Source organism: Marmota flaviventris, chromosome 2, assembly GCF_047511675.1.
Source record: "Marmota flaviventris isolate mMarFla1 chromosome 2, mMarFla1.hap1, whole genome shotgun sequence".
Taxonomy (NCBI): domain Eukaryota; kingdom Metazoa; phylum Chordata; class Mammalia; order Rodentia; family Sciuridae; genus Marmota; species Marmota flaviventris.
In genome coordinates this window covers 149283143-149301794 of record NC_092499.1, presented here as the reverse complement: position 1 = coordinate 149301794, position 18652 = coordinate 149283143, and the positions used below count along the sequence as shown (strand labels likewise).

General features: G+C 34.3%; 1 protein-coding gene across 11 annotated transcripts in view; it reads right to left on the bottom strand.

Moving 5' to 3' along the window:
• Positions 1-18652, bottom strand: part of Mef2a (myocyte enhancer factor 2A) — a 157301-nt gene that overhangs the window by 5832 nt on the left and 132817 nt on the right. For 8 of the 11 annotated variants that reach the window (XM_071608664.1, XM_071608660.1, XM_071608661.1 and 5 more), the window contains 4 exons: positions 17954-18141; positions 7280-7303; positions 3801-3927; positions 14-140 (listed from right to left, as the gene is read on the bottom strand). In XM_071608664.1, the coding sequence (XP_071464765.1) occupies positions 14-140; positions 3801-3927; positions 7280-7303; positions 17954-18141 (466 nt within the window). The remainder of the gene's footprint in view (positions 1-13; positions 141-3800; positions 3928-7279; positions 7304-17953; positions 18142-18652) is intronic. The other 3 variants (XM_071608665.1, XM_027955987.3, XM_027955979.3) reach the window with 1 other exon arrangement.

The following is an 18652-nucleotide window of genomic DNA, read 5'->3' as shown; positions in this document are numbered from 1 at the left end:
TTCCAGTACTCACACAAGAGAGCTGAGGGCTGCTTGTCCTAGATGGTGCTGCTGCCAGGCTGACACCTGCCCCAAAGACAGCATTCCAGGGGAGTTGAAACCTTGCAGGGCTGACAGATCTGCGCTGGTCAGTGAGTAATCTATAAAGGAAGACAAGATTGCTATGCTGGACTATTCCTATATAATTGTTATTTAAAATAAATATACCTGCCACTACCCTTTGGAACAAAGAGAAACTCTGAGCTCTCCCATATTGAATCTGGATCAGCAACTCTTGATGAAGGACAAAGAACAGGAAAGACATAGAATCCCTGCTCATGGTTGTCAAGCTTAGTGTCACAGACATTAAATGCATCATCATATAATTAGTGCATTTGTTTAAAGTACCAGGAATGTCACAGTTCCCTCACTACATGCAAAATCATCTCAAATTCATAAAAAAAACAACTTTTCTTGTTACAAGAATATAATATATAGCTCATTTCATATGAATGTTTCCATCATAATTACTGTGACCAAAACTTAGGACATTAGTTATTACTCACATGAAGAGTTATTTCAGTCCATTATAAACACTTGTTTTTTTCCATTTAGTTCTACAGAGAGGTGGCAAACACTTCTACTTTTAACTTCTTTCTCATGTCTCAAGAGAGGGATTTTTAAAAGTTGGTCTTTCTAGTGAATTAACATTTTTTAAAAAGGAACTGAGCTGAGGTGCTCAGATTTATGGTAGAACCAATACTTGTTCTATATGCTCTCAGACTGTCTCAGCCATCCCCACAGAGGCTGCAGGGAAGGGAGCTTGGCACACTGATGCCTGCCCCAGTGACCCTCTAGTCCACAGTTCTCTTTTGAACTGCCAGCCCTTCCAATGACTCACTTGACTTGTCTTCTTGGATGCTTCTTCAAACACCTCAAATTTGACATGGCTCAAGTTTTTCTCTAATACCTTCTCTTCCTTTTATGCTCCATACCTTGTTAAATGGCACTAATATACACCTAGAGGTTTATGCCAGAAACCTGTGGGTGTTATCCTTGCTGCTTCTCTTCTCTCTTAAACCCACCATCAACCACCAAGTCTGGTCAATTGCTATCTACTGTATCTAGGCCTGTCCAGATTTCACTGTCTTTACTGTCACCACTCTAGTCCAAATCCCCAGTAACCATTACTGGGTCACTCTACTAGTCTTGTGTGGTTACCTGGCATTCATTTTGCCCCGATGGACACTGTAGACAAAGTGATTTTTTTTAAAACAACAAATATGATCATGACATGCCTTTACTTAAAAAATTTTATGGGCTGGGGATGTGGCTCAAGCGGTAGCACGCTTGCCTGGCATGTGTGCGGCCCGGGTTTGATCCTCAGCACCACATACAAACAAAGATGTTGTGTCCGCCAATAACTAAAAAAATAAATAAATATTAAAAAAAAATTCTCTCTCTCTCAAAAAAAAAATTTATGGTTTCCCAACACTCTTAAGACAATGTCCAAAACCTACAACATAGCCAACAAATCCCTATTTACCCCTCTAGGCTCTACTCTTGTCAGCTAGCCCTCTACTCCCTTCTTCTGAGATCATTCTCCTTGGCCTGCTTGGCTGAGTCCTGCATACTTTTTCATGTTCTAGTTAAAAAGGTGGCCCCTCACACAACTAGAACAGATCTTTCCTAGAGCTGCTTGCCTTGTGTCTTTCTATGCTGACAGACCCTAAATTCCATAGTTGACTCTGGTATTTTCAGTACCTGGCAAAGTATATGCTACACAACAAACAATAAGTACCCACAGAGTGTTTGCAAAGTGTAAGTCTTGAAGCTGGGAGTGATATTATTGATGGGTATGAGGATGTCTCTGTAGAATTCCTTTGCACAGAACTGTTTTTGCATTTATTTCAAAAAATTGCTCATTTATTTATCCCTTAACCTACTGTATGACTTGGGTTTGACACTAAATATGTATAAAAAGATACAAGATAGAATAAACAAGATAAAATATGGATAAGTGCTTAAAAAGGCAAATAGATATATAAGTTAAAGATAATACAGTAATGTTAGGATAATTATTCTGAGAAAGAGAGCAAAGATAAAGTCAGTCAAAAGATGGAATGAGACTAAAGCAGAGTGACAGATGGTTTTAAGGAGAAATGACTCATTTTTATACACTGTTAATTCCTGTGAGACTTTAGAGTGTGTATGTGTGAGTATATATTCAATATTTAAGAATATTTATTATATGTAAAATATATATGTATATGAATTCTTTCTAACTTATTGGCATTTCTAAAAATAAGTACAGTGGAATCTCTAAGTATACTAAAAAACCTGTAATGAAATGCTCAATAAACTGCAATCTAACTTTGACACCCAGTCCCAGTCCAAGTTTCACCTTCTCAGCTAACACTTCCCTGGGCATCTAGCCTCTTGAGCTCTCTCTTCCTGTATTTTCTCAACCTTGGAGTATTAACTAGAAACCACAAAAACTCGGGACTTCCCTTTCATGGTTATCAGCTTAGGTTGTCCCCTTTCCTTATCTAGAATAAACTTGAGAGAGAAGATATAGAATTTGTCACATGGCATCTCTCATATAACAAGTGATTAATGTAATGAAACATAATTTCTATGAATGCTCAATCCCTGGCTTTAATCTGGAACCTATTCTGTGCAAGACATAAATAATTTGCTATAATTTACAGACACTAGTTTGGATTTTAGTTGATAGATTTCCTTCCACCCCGCCCCCCCACCCACCCCATACTGACTGTTGAAAGGTAATGGACATTTCTACAAAGCTTTTTAACAAAACCTCTAAAAGATGTTTATTTTAATAAAACTAGTACTGCAAATTAAAGCAGCATTTAAATGTATCAATTGTTCTGCCTCCAGACAGCAGGATGAAAGCAGGGCATCAAAGTGTTTTACCCTGAAGTCTAAAATTAGATGATCTTTACCACAGTCTACTTATGAAAATCATAAAAGAATAACTTTCATGTATTGCAGTCTCTGGATAAGGGGGCAAGGTGTAATTTACTGCCTGCCTTCCTTCTAAACAACAGGTGTTTGGCTCAGCTGGGGAGAAAGTAACACTACGTGCACTTTCTCCCCTCCTTAAAATAGCAAATCTAAATGAAACCTGCTGCAGACCAGGTTTTCCATATAGCTTGCCTGGCTAAAAGCACCCTTCCCATCACTGTGATATTCTTGAACTTTTCTAACAGACTCCCAAATTAGGGTATTTTAAGATGAAATGTCCAAATAAACACAAATGAGTGAAAAGCTCCTCTCAGTGGCTGTGAGGAGAAATGATAAATGACCTTGTTTTGCCCCTTAGGCACAAATGACACAGACCAAACTAGTGGTTACAGGCTTGCAGGCCACAGCTAAGCACCTGCCACATCCCCCCAAAGCAGTTTAACAGCATGAAGGCAAACATCTAATTTTAAAAGTCTGGAAGCTAGAGATTCTGTAGCAAGAAACTACATAAAAAAATATCTGGGCAAAGGTGGCTATTACCTGCTCCTTGGCTGGATGCTTACCACATTTTCATAATAGCTCTTTGTTTTTTTTTTTGTCAGAAGCAAGTAAAAATTCACATTGGAGAAATAAAATAATTTATTCAGCTCATTTTACTATCAATGTATTTTCTATGACTTTTTCAAGACTAGCATTTTTAAAACAATATCAAAATCTGAATCTAAAAAAGCAGGGATAAATTTATTTCAGCATATATACTTTTTAAAAAATCACAAGCACACGTGGATCACAAAACAAAGAAATAAAAGCAAAGAAAAGGCACAGAAACTCACCAGTGTTGTAGGCTGTTGGCATTGCTGAGTACACAAGTCCCTGTGGAGGCAAGCTTGGGGTTGTCACAGACACAACTGGGGTAGCAAGAGGTTGAGTGGCTTGAGAACTGCTTATCCTCTGGGTATTCTGTGAGAGATGAGAAAAAAAAAGTGTTATTATGTGGTATTTATGTTCATACTTCATATTTTAAAAATAACTTTCAATTTAAATGTGACACTTTTCACAGTTTTATCTGAATGTTATTTTCTAAAGCAGTGATGATATGAAAACCTTAAGGATACTAATGGGAGTAACTATATATTTAATTTTAAATGACCTATTTTTACATTAATTATTCACCTTCTCTCTCCAGTTTATTAATGCCAGAGGCATATCCTTAAAATAGAAACTTACCTTATGGGTGATAACACATTAATATGTTAGCATAATGAGAACCTGATGTCATTACAGACACTGTCAGGTTACCCAAAGTGAAATGTGTTGATTTTAAGCAGCTGATGATAGCAAAAGTCATTTGTATATTAAAAATTATAAGTTCATGAGTACAGGGATCAAAAATACTTTTCTTTATAGCATTTACATTTGATGTATGGTTTGAAGACATGGCTTTCTAAGTGCATCTTTCCTTCCAACTGATCCTGCAGATGACCTATTTTTTAACAGCAGATTCAGATATTTACCTCTTCAGTTTGCTAAAAGGAGATGCTCTGAGTAGAAAGGTTTTAAAGAACTGGGTTGTGAATGGAGGAATATTAAATGATTGCTGACTGCTTCTACATAGTATTTTATCTATATTGGGAATGAACAAAAAAATTAACTATTAAATAATCAAGTTAGTTTAAGGTTATTGTCTTCTATGGATAGGAGTATGATAGCATTAGCTTCTCCCCACTGTGACTTAAAGTAATATTTTTCTGAAATCAAGGATGAGAGGAACAGAATTTAGACTCCACATTGTTACTATGCGGGAGGCCAAAGCACAACTTCAACTTATGTTTTTTATAAATGAAGTTATAATATGGCATTTGTTATTTAGGGTCTAAATCATACCAGCAAATGTATAATTCAGTGTCTTTAGATTCTAAAGGATCAGAATGTTATTTGGTTTTGTCTATCACTATTTTCAGAAAGACACATAAGTTTCAGGCCTTTGGCTAAATCTAGGTATGTGAAAAAATGATCATTTGATAAAGCTCTAGATCTCAGTTAATCTCTTTTTAGTTCATAGTTTTTATCCTAAGTTAGAAGATATCAGGATGGCCACTGTCTGAGTGTTGGTCCTATATTTACCACATCGTAAGACTGGATTAATCATTTAACTACTCTGAGCCTCAAATTTTGTCACACAGGAGTAAAGCAATCTTTGTCCAACTTTTGCCTTGCAAATGCTATTGTGACAATCAAATGAAGCAATCTTAGAAGTGCTTTGGGAACTGAAGTACTACAGGCATGTTAGACAGTATCTTTAAATTATCCCAGAAATCCCCTATAATCAATCTTCTACACAGTGTTGATTTTAAAAAAAGGACGAATATATTTATCTCTCCCGTCCAGCTATTCTACTAAAGCTGTCATGAGGTAAAGCTGTTCTAGAATTGCAAGGCTTCTAAAGGACCTCTGTAGCCTGGTTCTCACCAGCTAAAGTCCTTAGTACAGGTCCAGAGTCAAAGTCACCCATGATAATATTATAGAGCTCAAACCAATTTGAACAACTTTCTAATTCTAACAGATTGTATTTCTGACTGTTTTGACTTTGACATATAAAACTCTAAATTTTGAATTAAGTTTTAAGAGTCTGAATTTGCTTAAGTTTTAAAGAACATGAATGGCTATTGACATTTTTTGGTCATGTCTTTTTGTCTTACATTTCATGATTTCTATATTTTAAAGCCTTTGGAAGTTCATTTCTGAGATTCTGTAATTATATGTGCACTTATTTAAGGAAGGTGGAAAGTTAATGTATGACAATCGGGAATATATTTTAGTCTTGGCATCAAATTAGTATTTTAGGTTTTTGAGACGGGGACATACTTTGGACTTAATTTGTTCTCTAATATTTGGTCTGTAAGCCAAATGAGATGAAAGAATACAGTATGAGGGGTATGGTATGGGCTACCTCATCACTCTATGGTTTTATCTCTATGGCAATCTCCTGACATGATTTCAAAGGCAGGGGATAACAATAACCTTGCCATATATTGTTTCTATCCATCAAAGCTCTTTATCTCAATGGGATTTGATTCTGAGTAAATGACCTTCACAACCACTAGAGGGCAACATAGTGCTAGATAATTCACGGAAGCATTTAGGACACTGTCATAAGTGTAAACAGGTCTAATTTAAGATGAATTATTTATGTTTGAATTATAACTTTTACTTGCTAATAAGTATTAAATCAATAAGTATTTCACCAAAAGATATTCATAATATAACCTAACATCACATTCACAACAAACTTGGGTTTCACTTAACCGACACAAAAACAAATCCAAAACTGTGAGTGATCACAATGCTAAATGAAGAACGATCTCATTTTAAGGACTGAGCATAGACAACCTTATTTAAAAAGAAAACAAACTGCAAAACACAAGAGCATGCATAAACATGTAATAACAAATGCAAACAAAACCAAATGATGCCTTTACCCCATGCTCTCATGCACTCTTAACCCCTATCCATGCTAAGAATTGAACACTTTCAAGTTTTTATTTCCCTTTAATCAGAGACAACTAATCAGCAGCTGACTTTGAATGCATATGATTACTTCTGTGTAGTTTGGGATTTAGGTCCCAAAGAAGAAACAAATCAACTGTAAGTTATTTTTATTTAAGTTTATTATCTAGAGGAAAAGCCAAGATAAAACATTTGTTTGGGGGGGGGGGTAAGATAATAGCTGTTTTTAAGAATAGAGTATCTTCTGATAGAAAAGTAAATTTGTGTATGTTTAATTACAGATATTCCTTTTAGTAAACAGGGAACCCCCTTGTGGTTCAGATCCTCTCACGCAGGATGAAATAATTCCAACTCTGAAAAAGGTGACCTCACCAAAAATGATGTAATCTTTTTGAAAGAAAGAGAAATAACACAAGACTGTGTGTTACAATCTGAGGAACTTTGAGGGTGAAGTCATTTTCTAAAAATATTTTTAATAATTTGGAGAGCTATATAAGGCATTTTGTATCTTTCCTTTAAAAATGTTTAACACTGTCCTGTGCTCATGGACAGCTGTTTTTTAAAAGCTCTATTCAATGTTCCCTCCAACCAATAAAATGAGTCAACATATACAATTTTAAATAGAAAAAACCAGAGTCTATAGTACTAGCAGATTGTTTTTGTGGTTCAAAGTGTTTGAATAGTGTTTTAATAAAAAGAAAAATATCTGTGTAACAAAGGAACATTGGTTAGATAAAAAACATTTAAGAGAATTAGTACTTTCTACATTTTTTTCAGCTCCCTTCAAGCAGAAACCCGCACTCACCAACTCCAATTCCTCTTCCTCCGACTGTACTCAGCACATAAGAGGGATAAGAGAGTTAACTAAGACCAACGGCACTCAAAACAAAGTATTACTTTAGAAAAACACAGACACTAGAAGTTGTCTGTAATTCTCCAGAGATGATTACATACACAACAAATAAAAATACAAATTACTTGTTGTCTCTATACTTGAGTTCATTTTTCAAAAGACTAGAAAATTCTTTTAAATTCTCTAGGGACCGGATTTAAAGCACCCCCACCCCACTGCCATCTCAGTCTGCTCTTATGTTGGCCTCTCTTACAAATGACCACACTCCTGTGACATTTAAAAAGGTTGCTAATTGTGACAGCAGTCTACATTTGGAACTCTAAAGAATATACTTACATCTGAATCCTCCTATTACTACCCCACCTGGTCACACATGTCTATCTATCTCCTGCTAGAGTCTGTGCTCCCTGGTAGGCAGAAATTATGGTGTGCTTTACTTTCCATAGTAGCTAACATGATGTTATGAAACAACAGGATCTCAAATATTTGTTAATAAATTTAACAGATTTTTATGCTTATCATTTGCAAGTAATAGTGTACATGTGAACAAAATAATTGTAGTGGAGAAAAACTCTGTGTGTGTGTGTGTGTGTATATATGAAAATCAGGCTGGAGAAGAAATGAACTGATATAAGCTATGAATAGGAAAGAAACAAATGAAACATATGTGTTCCTTTTCTTCTAAACATTTATAAAATATTAATATGCTTGAAGCAGTTTACTCATTATTTTCTTCTCATTTTACTTGAATTGTCAACCAATTCTCTCTCAATCTGTAAAAAAGTGTCCTTGAGCATTACTGATACATGAAGCCCTAATCTTGAAGCAGGTTTCTCTGCAAATGAATGGGATGAAATAGGAAAGAGGCTGATTATTTACTCTGCAAAACAATCATGTGGCCTGTAATTACTATTTCAAATGTGAGTAAAATACTTTTCAGCTACTTTGTCATATATAATCATTATGCATCTCCAACTATGAGATACAGATCAAAACACTATCAAACACTATGGCTGTGTGTGTGTGTGTGTGTGTGTGTGTGTAAAATATGTAGTTTTCACTTTAACCTTCAGGGATAAAGGGGTAAATAGTTTTGTGGCAAGTTTTGTAGTTCTCTGTAGAAATGCTTCATAATTTCTTTTTCACTGAAACAGCTGCTGTGGCGCATGTCTATAATCCCAGAGCTCAGAAGGCTGAGGCAAGAGGATCACAAGTTCAAAGCCAGCCTCAGCAACTTAGTGAGGCACTAAGCAGCTTAGAGAGATGCTGTCTCAAAATAAAAAATAAAAACAAGCTGGGGATGTGGCTCAGTGATTAAGTGCCTCTGAGTTTAATGCCTGATAGGGAAAAATAACAAACAAAACCCAGAAATAATTTTATTAAGCAGTTTCTCAAAGTCTAAATGTAGTTTCATCTTTAAACTTTTCAGTTTACTAATAATTCTTGTAAACACATTTCTGTGCCTTAAGTGAAACCTTTTTTAAAATTTTGTATTTCTGAAAGATACTAAGTAGTAGGTACTGCATGACCAGTTTCTTCTGAAAGGTGAGCCAAATGGCCATCCTAAATGCCATTGCTTGCCCCCAGTGGCTCCTTTTGTGGACATATTTATTTGTTATGTCTATATGTATGTTGAATATTTTATTCTAAAATAATTTTAGAATTAGGGAGCAAAGAGAGTTCCCTTCAGACACCTCACTCAACATCTTCCAAGGTTAATATTCCAAAGAAACACAATGCAATTGTTGAAACTAATGTTAAAAAGACAGCACTATTTAAAGCTTTGAATTTTACTTGGATTTCACCATTTTTTTTTTTTTTTTTTTTTTTTTTACCTATGACCTTTTTCTGACCCTGGATCAGACCTTGGATCCCACATGCTTTTAGTTATCATATATTCTTAGTCTCAATCTGTTCTGTAATAGTTCCTTAGTATTTCCTTGTTTTTTTTTCATGACCTTGAACTTCTGGAGAATACTATTCAGTTATCTTGTAGAATGTCTCTGAACAAGGTTTGTCTTATACTTATTCATTGTTAAAAGACACAGACTAATAGAAGAATACCACGGAGATATATGACCTTCTTATTCTTAGCACACCATATTGGAAAGCATGTGTCTTTTTGTCTCATTACCAGTGAAGTTAGCATTGATCCTCTACTTAACATGGTAGCTTCTTTCAGGATTCTCCAGTATTAAATCACTATTTTTCCTTTGTAAGAAACAAATATTTATTGGGGAAGAGACATTTTGAAGCCATGTAAATACTGTTTCATCTTAACTTTTGCCCACTAATTGCAGCTCTTATTGATTGGCCTTGCCTGAAACAATTATCACACTGTGATGTTGTAAAAGTGATTTATTATTTGTCTTGTTCTTTCTACTTACACTAATTTCTCTCTAAGGAATAGTTGTCACTTCACTATTTATTTATTCAATCATTCACTTATATCAATAATGAACTCAATATTTGTCATCCCTTGGAATATAAATACATAGATGACTCGTAATTTTGTAATTTGTTATTTTGTTACTCAAGTGTTCTAGTTTTGAGGCTTTGGGAGTTCTTTTGGAAAGGTGTCTCCTGTGACACCACCCCCCTTTTTTGTGGTGCTGGGGGTTGAACTCAGGGCCTTGTGTATAAGAGGCAAGCATTCTATCTCTAGCCCTCCTGTGACCTTTTGACATGCACTTATTCTTTAGTGCCTTTTGCTCATCTTGTAGTTCACATACCAGGTCTACCAATCAACCACTTCTTTAAGGAGGTCTGATTCCCTGAATTAAAGAAATGGTGTTTAGAAAGTAAAATCTGAGTGCTAGTTATACTTATTTACTGGGTGCCATATTTCAAGGACTTCTCAGTAGACAGAACTAGAAAATATATGATACATATTAATGTGTATGTATGTAACATCTGTATTTCTATATCTATCTATATGTTTAAAAAGGTAAGCTCATACTGAAACTTTCAACTACACCCCAGAAAGAGGGTTTATTTCTCGCTTCCTCAACCCTTACCCCTCTTGCTTATATGTAACTTTTTGTCCAAAGAAACCTGATTCCACATATCTGCTATATTCACTATCTGTGTGTGTCTCAGATTTACTTTCTACTATGATTTACTACAATGTTTTTGTTCTCTATCCTTACAGTATCCAATCAAAACAGTTTCTAAAGTTACTTAAACTAGCTTTCTTCCTCAGTTCCTTTGTTATCACACAGTCATTAATTTGTAATATACTTATTTTCATGTGTCACAGTTTGCATTCCATTAGTCCTGATTTATTTGATTTCATTTGATAAAAATCACTCTTGTAATGCACAAGTTTTATGTTTTAACAAATGCAGACTCATAGCTAACACCACAATCTCATATAAAGTAGTTCCATCATCTCAAATATTCCATACTATTCCTTTGTAGTCAGCCTCTCTCACACTCCCAACCACTGAGCTGTTCTGCATTTTTTGGAATCAATGTAAGTGGAATCACACCCTAGGTATCCTTTTGGATCTGGCTTCTTTCAGTTAACAAAACTCATTTAAGATTTATCTATTGTTGTGCCTTCATTTTTATTGCTGAGTAGTAGTCCTTTGTCTGGATGAAACCAAAGTGTGTATATCCACTCATCTGTTGAAGGAAATATGGGTTATTTTCAATTATGAAAAAAATACAGATTATTACATAAGCATAGTTTTAAGTTCACTTGGATTTACCTATGGCCTGGGATTGCTGGGTTATATAGCAAATATATATTTAACTTCATAAAGAACTACCAAATTCTTTTCCAAAGTGGTTCTATCATTTTGCACTCCAAGAAGGAATTTAGGAGAGTTCTTATTACTCTGCATTTCCAACAGCATTTTTAGTTTTATAATTTTAGCCATTCTAACAAGTGGTTTTAATTTTTGTTTCCCTAATGCCTAATGGTATTAAGCACATGTTTATTTGCCATCTATATACCTTCTTTTGAAATATCTGTTAAGATTTTGTTGATGGGGGTAGAGCTTAGTGGTACTGAGCTTGCTTAGCATGCACAAGTCTGGGTTTGATCACCAGCACTGTGGAAAAAGAGATCTTGTGCCCATTTAAAAAACTGGGTTGTATATTTTCCATTGCTGAGTTTTAAGAGTGCATTATACACAAGCCCTTTATTTGGACATGTGATTTATAAATATTTTCTCTTAATTTGTAGGTTGTGCTTTTATTTTTTGAACAGTGCCATTCACAGAGCAAAACTTAAATTCTCATAAATTCTGATATATCCATTTTTTACTTTATGGATCATTCTTTTGCTGTTTATGGGTTTGTCCCATAATTTTTAGTTTCATGCATTAAATTTGGGTCAATGATCCATTTTGAATCTTTTTTTTTTATAGGCATGTGCCAAGTTTTTTTTTTCTTTGCATCTGGATACTGAAGTATTCCAATGCCATTAGCTGTAATGACTATTTTTTCTCCACTGAACTGTCTTACTATCTTTGCCATAAAACAGCTGAATGTATATTCATACAGCTCTCTACTGTCCACTTATCTATGTATCCAGTTTTTTGCCAACACCACAAATTCTGAATTACTACAGCTTTACAGATGGTCTTAAAACCACGAAGTGTCTTATTTTCTTCTTTTTAAAAATTGTTTTGGCTGTTATTATAGTTCTGTTGCCTTTCCAAAAATATTTCAGAATTAGCTCACTGATTTCTAAAAAAAAAAAAAAATTCATCTTGATTGGGATTGTGTTTAATTAATAGACAATATGGGAAGAATTGACATCTTAACAATACTGAGTTTTCTAATCCATTAATATGATTTATTAATTTAGGTTGTGTTTTTTAGTTTTCAGACTGCATATATTTTGTTACATTTGTACTTACCCATTTCCTTCCCTTTTGGGGGAGTGGGGTGCTATTTTAAGCTTTGAATTTCAATTTTTCACTGGTGGTTTAAGAATACAATAGATTTCTGTATACTGGCTTTGTACCCTATGACCTTGCTGAACTCATTGACTGGTCCCAGATTTTTTTCTGTATGTTCTTCATGCTTTTCTATATCAAAAACTGTTATCTTCAGATGATTCAATTTCTTCTTTCCTAGTATGTATGCACTGTATTTAATTTTCTTGCTTAACTATACTAGCTAAGACTTCAGTGGTGATAAAAAAAAATCACTGCCTATATCTTTAATACTAATAAAAGACTAACCACCTTCCCCCTACTAGTGTTACTTGTTAAGATTTCAGCAGGTGCTCCTTATTAGGTTAAGGTCCCTTCTAGTTTGCTGAGTTGTGTTCATTTAATATCATGAATAAATGTCATATCCTGTAACATGGTGGGTTATACTGATGAACTTTCAAATATAGAAATCACCCTTACATTCATGAGATGAAACCCACTTAATCTTGATATATTACCCTTTTGTATGTTGCTGAATTTATTTACTAACTAACGTCTTTTTGACTTATGTCTAGAGTTCATGAGGGAAACTGGTCTGTAGTTGCCTTTTCTTATATTACCTTAATTCTGGTTTTGTATTAGGTAATGCTGGCTTTAAAATGAGTTGGGAAGTATGTCTGCCTCTTTTGTTTTTTCTGAAAGAGATTGTTTGGGATTGGTATTATGTCTTCCTCAAAAGTGTGGTAGAATTTGCTAGCAAAACTGAATTGGTTTGAAAATTTTCTCCTTTATAAGGCTTTAAAATTAGCACTTCAATTGCTTTACAAATATTTAGCATTCAGGTTAACTATTTCTTTATTGTTGCACTTAGTAATTCCTTGATAGTTTGTATTTTTCAAGCAATTTGCCCTTTTAATCCAAACTATCAAATTAATCAGAACACAGTTGTTTGTAGTATTTTCTTATCTACTAGTATCTTTGGGGTGAGGTACCCTTTTTCATTCTCAACATTGATAACCTGGTCTTTTTTCCTTTGATCAGCATCACTTAAGACTTACCAATTGAAATTTTGAAAGAAAAAAAAAACTACCATTTTTTGGTTTGATTACTTTCCTCTACTGCTTTCTTGGCTTAAATTTTATTGATTTCCACTCTATTTTTTTTCCCTTCAGCTTGCTTTGGATTAGGTTTTTTCTTCTTTCTCAAGATCTTAAAGTTAAAAGCTTAGATTGCTGACTTGGGACCTTTCTTCTTTTCTAACATATGCATTTAACACTATAAATTTTCTGCCTGTATTATTCTATCTTAATCCTCAAAATTTTGATATGTTATACTTTCATTCAGCATATACAATTGTAAAATTCCCCAGAGATTACCTGTGGCCCGCAGGTTACTTAAAAGTGTATTAACTGGTGCCAAGGATATAGCTCCAAACAGGCAGAGTACTTAGGTAGCATGCAAAAGGTCCAGTGTTCAATCCCCAGCACAGCAGGGCAGGGGGAGTATATTTTTTAAGTATGTGAATATTTTCCTATTGTCTTTTTGTTATTGGTTTCCTGTTTTATTTCATCAGAGCCAGAAAATATAATAGGTATGAATTCAATTCTTCAAAATTGCTAAGGTAGGTTTTATGGCACAGGATGATCTATCTTGGTGAATGTTTTACATATACATGAGAAAAGCATGTGTCCTGCTGCTGTTGAGTGTTTTATAAACAAAACACTGTTTTAGGCCAGGCTGGCTGAGTGATGTTCAGCAATGCTGGCTGAGTGATACTGAGAGAAGAATTTTGAAGACTACAACTGCCATTGTGCATTTTTCCATTTCATGTTTTGATTCTATCAGTTTTCACTTTACATATTTTGGAGGTCTGAGGTGTTGTTTCTTGAAAAATGAACTATGTAATGTTTCTCTTTCCCTGACAATATTTGTTGTTGTAAATCTACACTGTCAGAAATCACTATGACTACTTCAGCTTTCTTTTGGTTATTATTTGCATAGTATATTTTTCTCCATCCATTTATGTCTTTAAAATGGGTTTCTTATATATTGTTTGGCCTTGCCTTTCTTAAAAAACAAATCTGACAGTCTGTCTTTGATGTATTCTGACCACATTCAATGGTTGGATTAAAATCTACCATCTTGCTTTTTAAAATTTTGTGCTGTTCTTTAACTATCAGAGGATTTTTCATAATTATACTTACTCTCCTCTATTTACTTATTATTTAACTTCTTTAAATTTCTTTTTCTGTAGATACTCTAAGGTTTACAATATACATAGTTAATCAGAGTTCACCTTAAATAACATTTTGTATGTTATGTGTGGAATAAGGACCTACAACAGTGTATATCCAATTCCTCCCTCCCATCCTTTGTTGTTATATATTTTATTTTTACATATGCTATAGACAGAAAATATACTGCCAACATATTTACTTTATAAAATCAGCTACCTCTTAGAGCAATTAAAAAGAAGGAAACACTAATAATAATTGTCCAGTAAAATGAACCAGGGTTCCTTGGAGAAATGCCTGACTTTAAGACTAGCCCAGGAAATACATGAGATGAGCCTAGTAGTTCCAGAAAGTAAAAATGTACTCTCCCTCCACCCGCCATCAAAACCAAAACAAAACAAGCAAAAAATTCCACAAAGATAAGTGTATATCAAAGGGACAAAGGAAAGAAGTGAACAGCTCCCAAAAGTTAAAGCTAGAACAGTTTAGGAAAAAAAAAAAGTGGTATTTCATTATAACCCAAAATTTAAAACAAATGTTTATGAGTCAAGTCATATTTAGATAAATAAGTATTTAAACAAATGAGAAAGATCAGATAAGTCTATACCTAAGAACCTAAATAATTTATGTAGATACTCCTCCTTCAGGGAGGTAGATAGTCTTAATTCCCATTCCTTAAGCTGGGCTGCATATAGTGATCTCCTTCCAAAAACTACAGTATGGAAAGGGGAAAACAAGGAAGTAAAACAGAAAACTTGTTAAACACTTAGATTAGCCTGGTAACCAAGTTAACAGTAGCAATTAGTCAGTACATAGTATTCACCCTGGACACAGTATGATGACAATGGCACCTTAATTACATGGCATTCTTTCCTAAAACCAATAATCCCTGTCTAATCATGATAAAAACATCAGACAAATCTCAACTGAGACACATCCTACAAAATATGTAACCAGTGTTCCTCAAAAACATTAGATAATAATACTATATCAATATTAGTTCATTAGTTTTAATAAATGTACCATACTAATATAAATTAAGAAGAAATTTGACACAGTATGAGCAAATGTTCTATACTATCTTTATAATCTTTCTATAAATCTAAAACTGAAAATAGAAGATTTATATAAGAAGTAGGGGAAAAGTGATTTATCTTTGCTTATTCCATTTCCACTGTTCTTCATTTCTTTGTGTAGATTCAAGTTTTTGCTGACATAACATTCTTTCTACAGAAGGACTTTAACATTTCTTGTAGAGTAGATTTGCTGGCAATAAATTCTCATGATTTTTGTTTAAGAAAGTATTTTAATCGTATTTTTGTAAAGCGATTTTGCTAGGTATAGAATTCTGGGTTAAGAGTTTTTCTTTGTTCTGTGTATAATATGTCTCTTTTCTCTGGCTGTCTTTGATTTTTCTTGCCTTTTGCTTTTAGCAATCTAAATATATATGTGTATATGTGTGGGTATTGATAGCATTCATCCTACTTTGTTATTATTCCTGCTGTTCTTTTTTTTTGAGGGGGAATTCCAATTACAAATTCCACAGTTCTAGGATACTTTGTTCAGTGTTTGATTTTGTTTTGATTTTTCTTTGAATTTCAGTATAGATAATTCCTATTGACTTATAGACAATGAAATTCCTTCAAATGGGCCTGTAGTAATAGGTATTAATTAATTTTCTTAGAAATTGAACAGTGTTTGATCTTTACTGTTGCTATCAATACTCTCAAGTGTTTCTATCACAGGCTCAAATCCCTCTGCAGGTGGGTCCTGGCTTACCCAGTTTATTACCCTGATTGTCCCATTATGTTTTAAGCTATCACCTCTCTAATGTGCTACAGGTTGTGGCCTTCTCAGTCATATAGCCACTCTCATGGCACTGCTGTGCACCTAACCTGTCTTCCTGCTCCTCCATCAAAGACTGAGATAGCTTTCCTTTTCTATTTCCCCAGATACAATGGGATTTCTCCAGTGCCCTAAGAGTCACACTGTTGTTTACTTCCTCACAGAGGTTTTTGTTTCATGGAAGAAAAAGGATAGAAAGATTCAAACAAATGTTTTGGCTCCTAATATCGTAGCCACTCTCCCCCTTCTCTCCTTCAAGGGAGGCTTTTCCAGGACATTCCTGATTTTTCATATGGAGTATTCAATGGGGCTCATGATGGAAAAGACTATAAGACAAGACAGATTCACCCTACTTTGTGAACCCAAATGTTTCAAATAGCCCTGCCAGTGCACACCTGGTCTCTAGTAATTCACTAACCACCCTAGTTTAACTCCTGTCATGGTGACCTGCCCAGTGCCCTAATCTCCTCTCTCTCCCCATAGCATCTGTCTTTCCCTAAGCTTCAGGCCAGCTGACTGCCCTGAAATCTTTGCACTATAATGGATTCAAGGAAAACTGTGAATCTGCTGTACGTTCAAGTTTTTTGTTTGTTTGTTTTTTCATTATAAAGTTCGGAGTGTTACTGCTTTCAGCTTTCTGTACACCCAAATGAAAAAGTACTTCTTTGTTTTTTGACTTGGGTAGAGTACAAGACTAAGTCTCAAAGGTCCTGGCATTTTTAGCTCAGTTTTCTCATCTTTCCTTATTCACAAAGTCTAATTGAGAATCAGATGAGAGAATGCATATATAATGTTTTGTAATCTATAAAAACAAATATAGAATTATTATCTAAGCCTGATAGCCTCACTTTCACTTAGCAAAAACATAAAAGACATGTTTACCAGCTGCACCTAGTAAAGAACACTTGGCACATCACTTAGTATGCTAATATTCAAGCAGTTGTTACACTAAAAATTGCTTTAAACCTGGCATATGTTTTCTAATTTTTTTCTACAAGAAGCTAAGGGGGAAAAACATATTCTTTTGCTCCATTACAAACACAGACATGGGATTAAAAAGCAAATGAGGCTAGAACTCTCAAGTCCTAAAGACACTGTCAAGAAGTTGGGGGCGGGGGTATTGCATTCTTTACAGAGTTAAATAGAAAGGTTATTTGAGAAGGAATAAGCAAAAAATTATTTGGAGAGTAGCTCATCTAAAGTTTGTATGAATAAACTATTCTGTAATAGTTCTCTCTGGTATGTAGAATTTCTAACAAATAATTTAATGTTTCTTTCTCAGAAAAGAATATAATAAATTACTGAAAGATTCAAAGTACAGAGAAGAAATAAGTCATAATTAACTTATGAATTTGGGAATGAGATCTCTAAGCAAAGATTTTAGCCTGGTAAAATTAGAACTAACATAATAACTTCTCCATATTTAGCTTTAATTTCAAATAAACACTAAGAAAAATTTGTTTCTTATTTTTCCATAATGTAATTTTTGTGCATTTCAAATAGAATTGTCTCTTCAAATACTAATTTTGAATACAAATATATATCAAAAAAGTTTTGTGGGCTGTGAAGACACACAGAAAATTCTAAAGGCAGATACAGACTGACTATGTATAAAATGTGTGTTGTAAAGAATAAAGCTGAAGAGAGGTTCAACTTACGAGTGGAGGCATCATGCCCTTGCTTGAAGGTGGGATGACAACTCGAAGATCTGGTTTCCGATTATTCATTCCAAGATTGCCACCACCTGGTGGAGGGGGAGACTTTGTAGGCATGACTTTGCCTAAACTATTTGCACCAGTATTTCCAATCATATTTGGAGAAGCTCTTGAGTTTAGAAATCCATTCCCTGGAAAATTTATTAATGTGAAAAGAGTCATTAAAATACTTTGTCATAAATACAAAGCACATTTGCCCAGTCTGAGTTGCAAATGGATTTAATAAAACTCACTAGGGTAACTAACCAGGTATCTTTCAATATTTTAAAAATAAGTAAACAAGTTAGTCAACCAAAGTCTCAAACACTTATATTATAAAACTGAACACTAATGCCACATCTATGAGAAGCATTTAAAATACAACACACATTCCTAATACGTCATCTCATATTGGGGACTATAATAATGGAGACAGTGTTTTAAAAAATGACTGTGCTTTCATTCTTATGACACAAAAGTACCCCTATACTAGGTTCTAGGTACTACACTAGGTTTCAGGCAACTCCTTAACTGCAGATTACTTAGCACTCAGCTTTAATGCCTCATTTCCACCAAGAACTTCTTTTAGTAGCTCTACTTTTTCCTGTTCTGTTTCTTCAGCTTACATTAATGTCCGTACTAAATAATTATGGTTTATCTAAT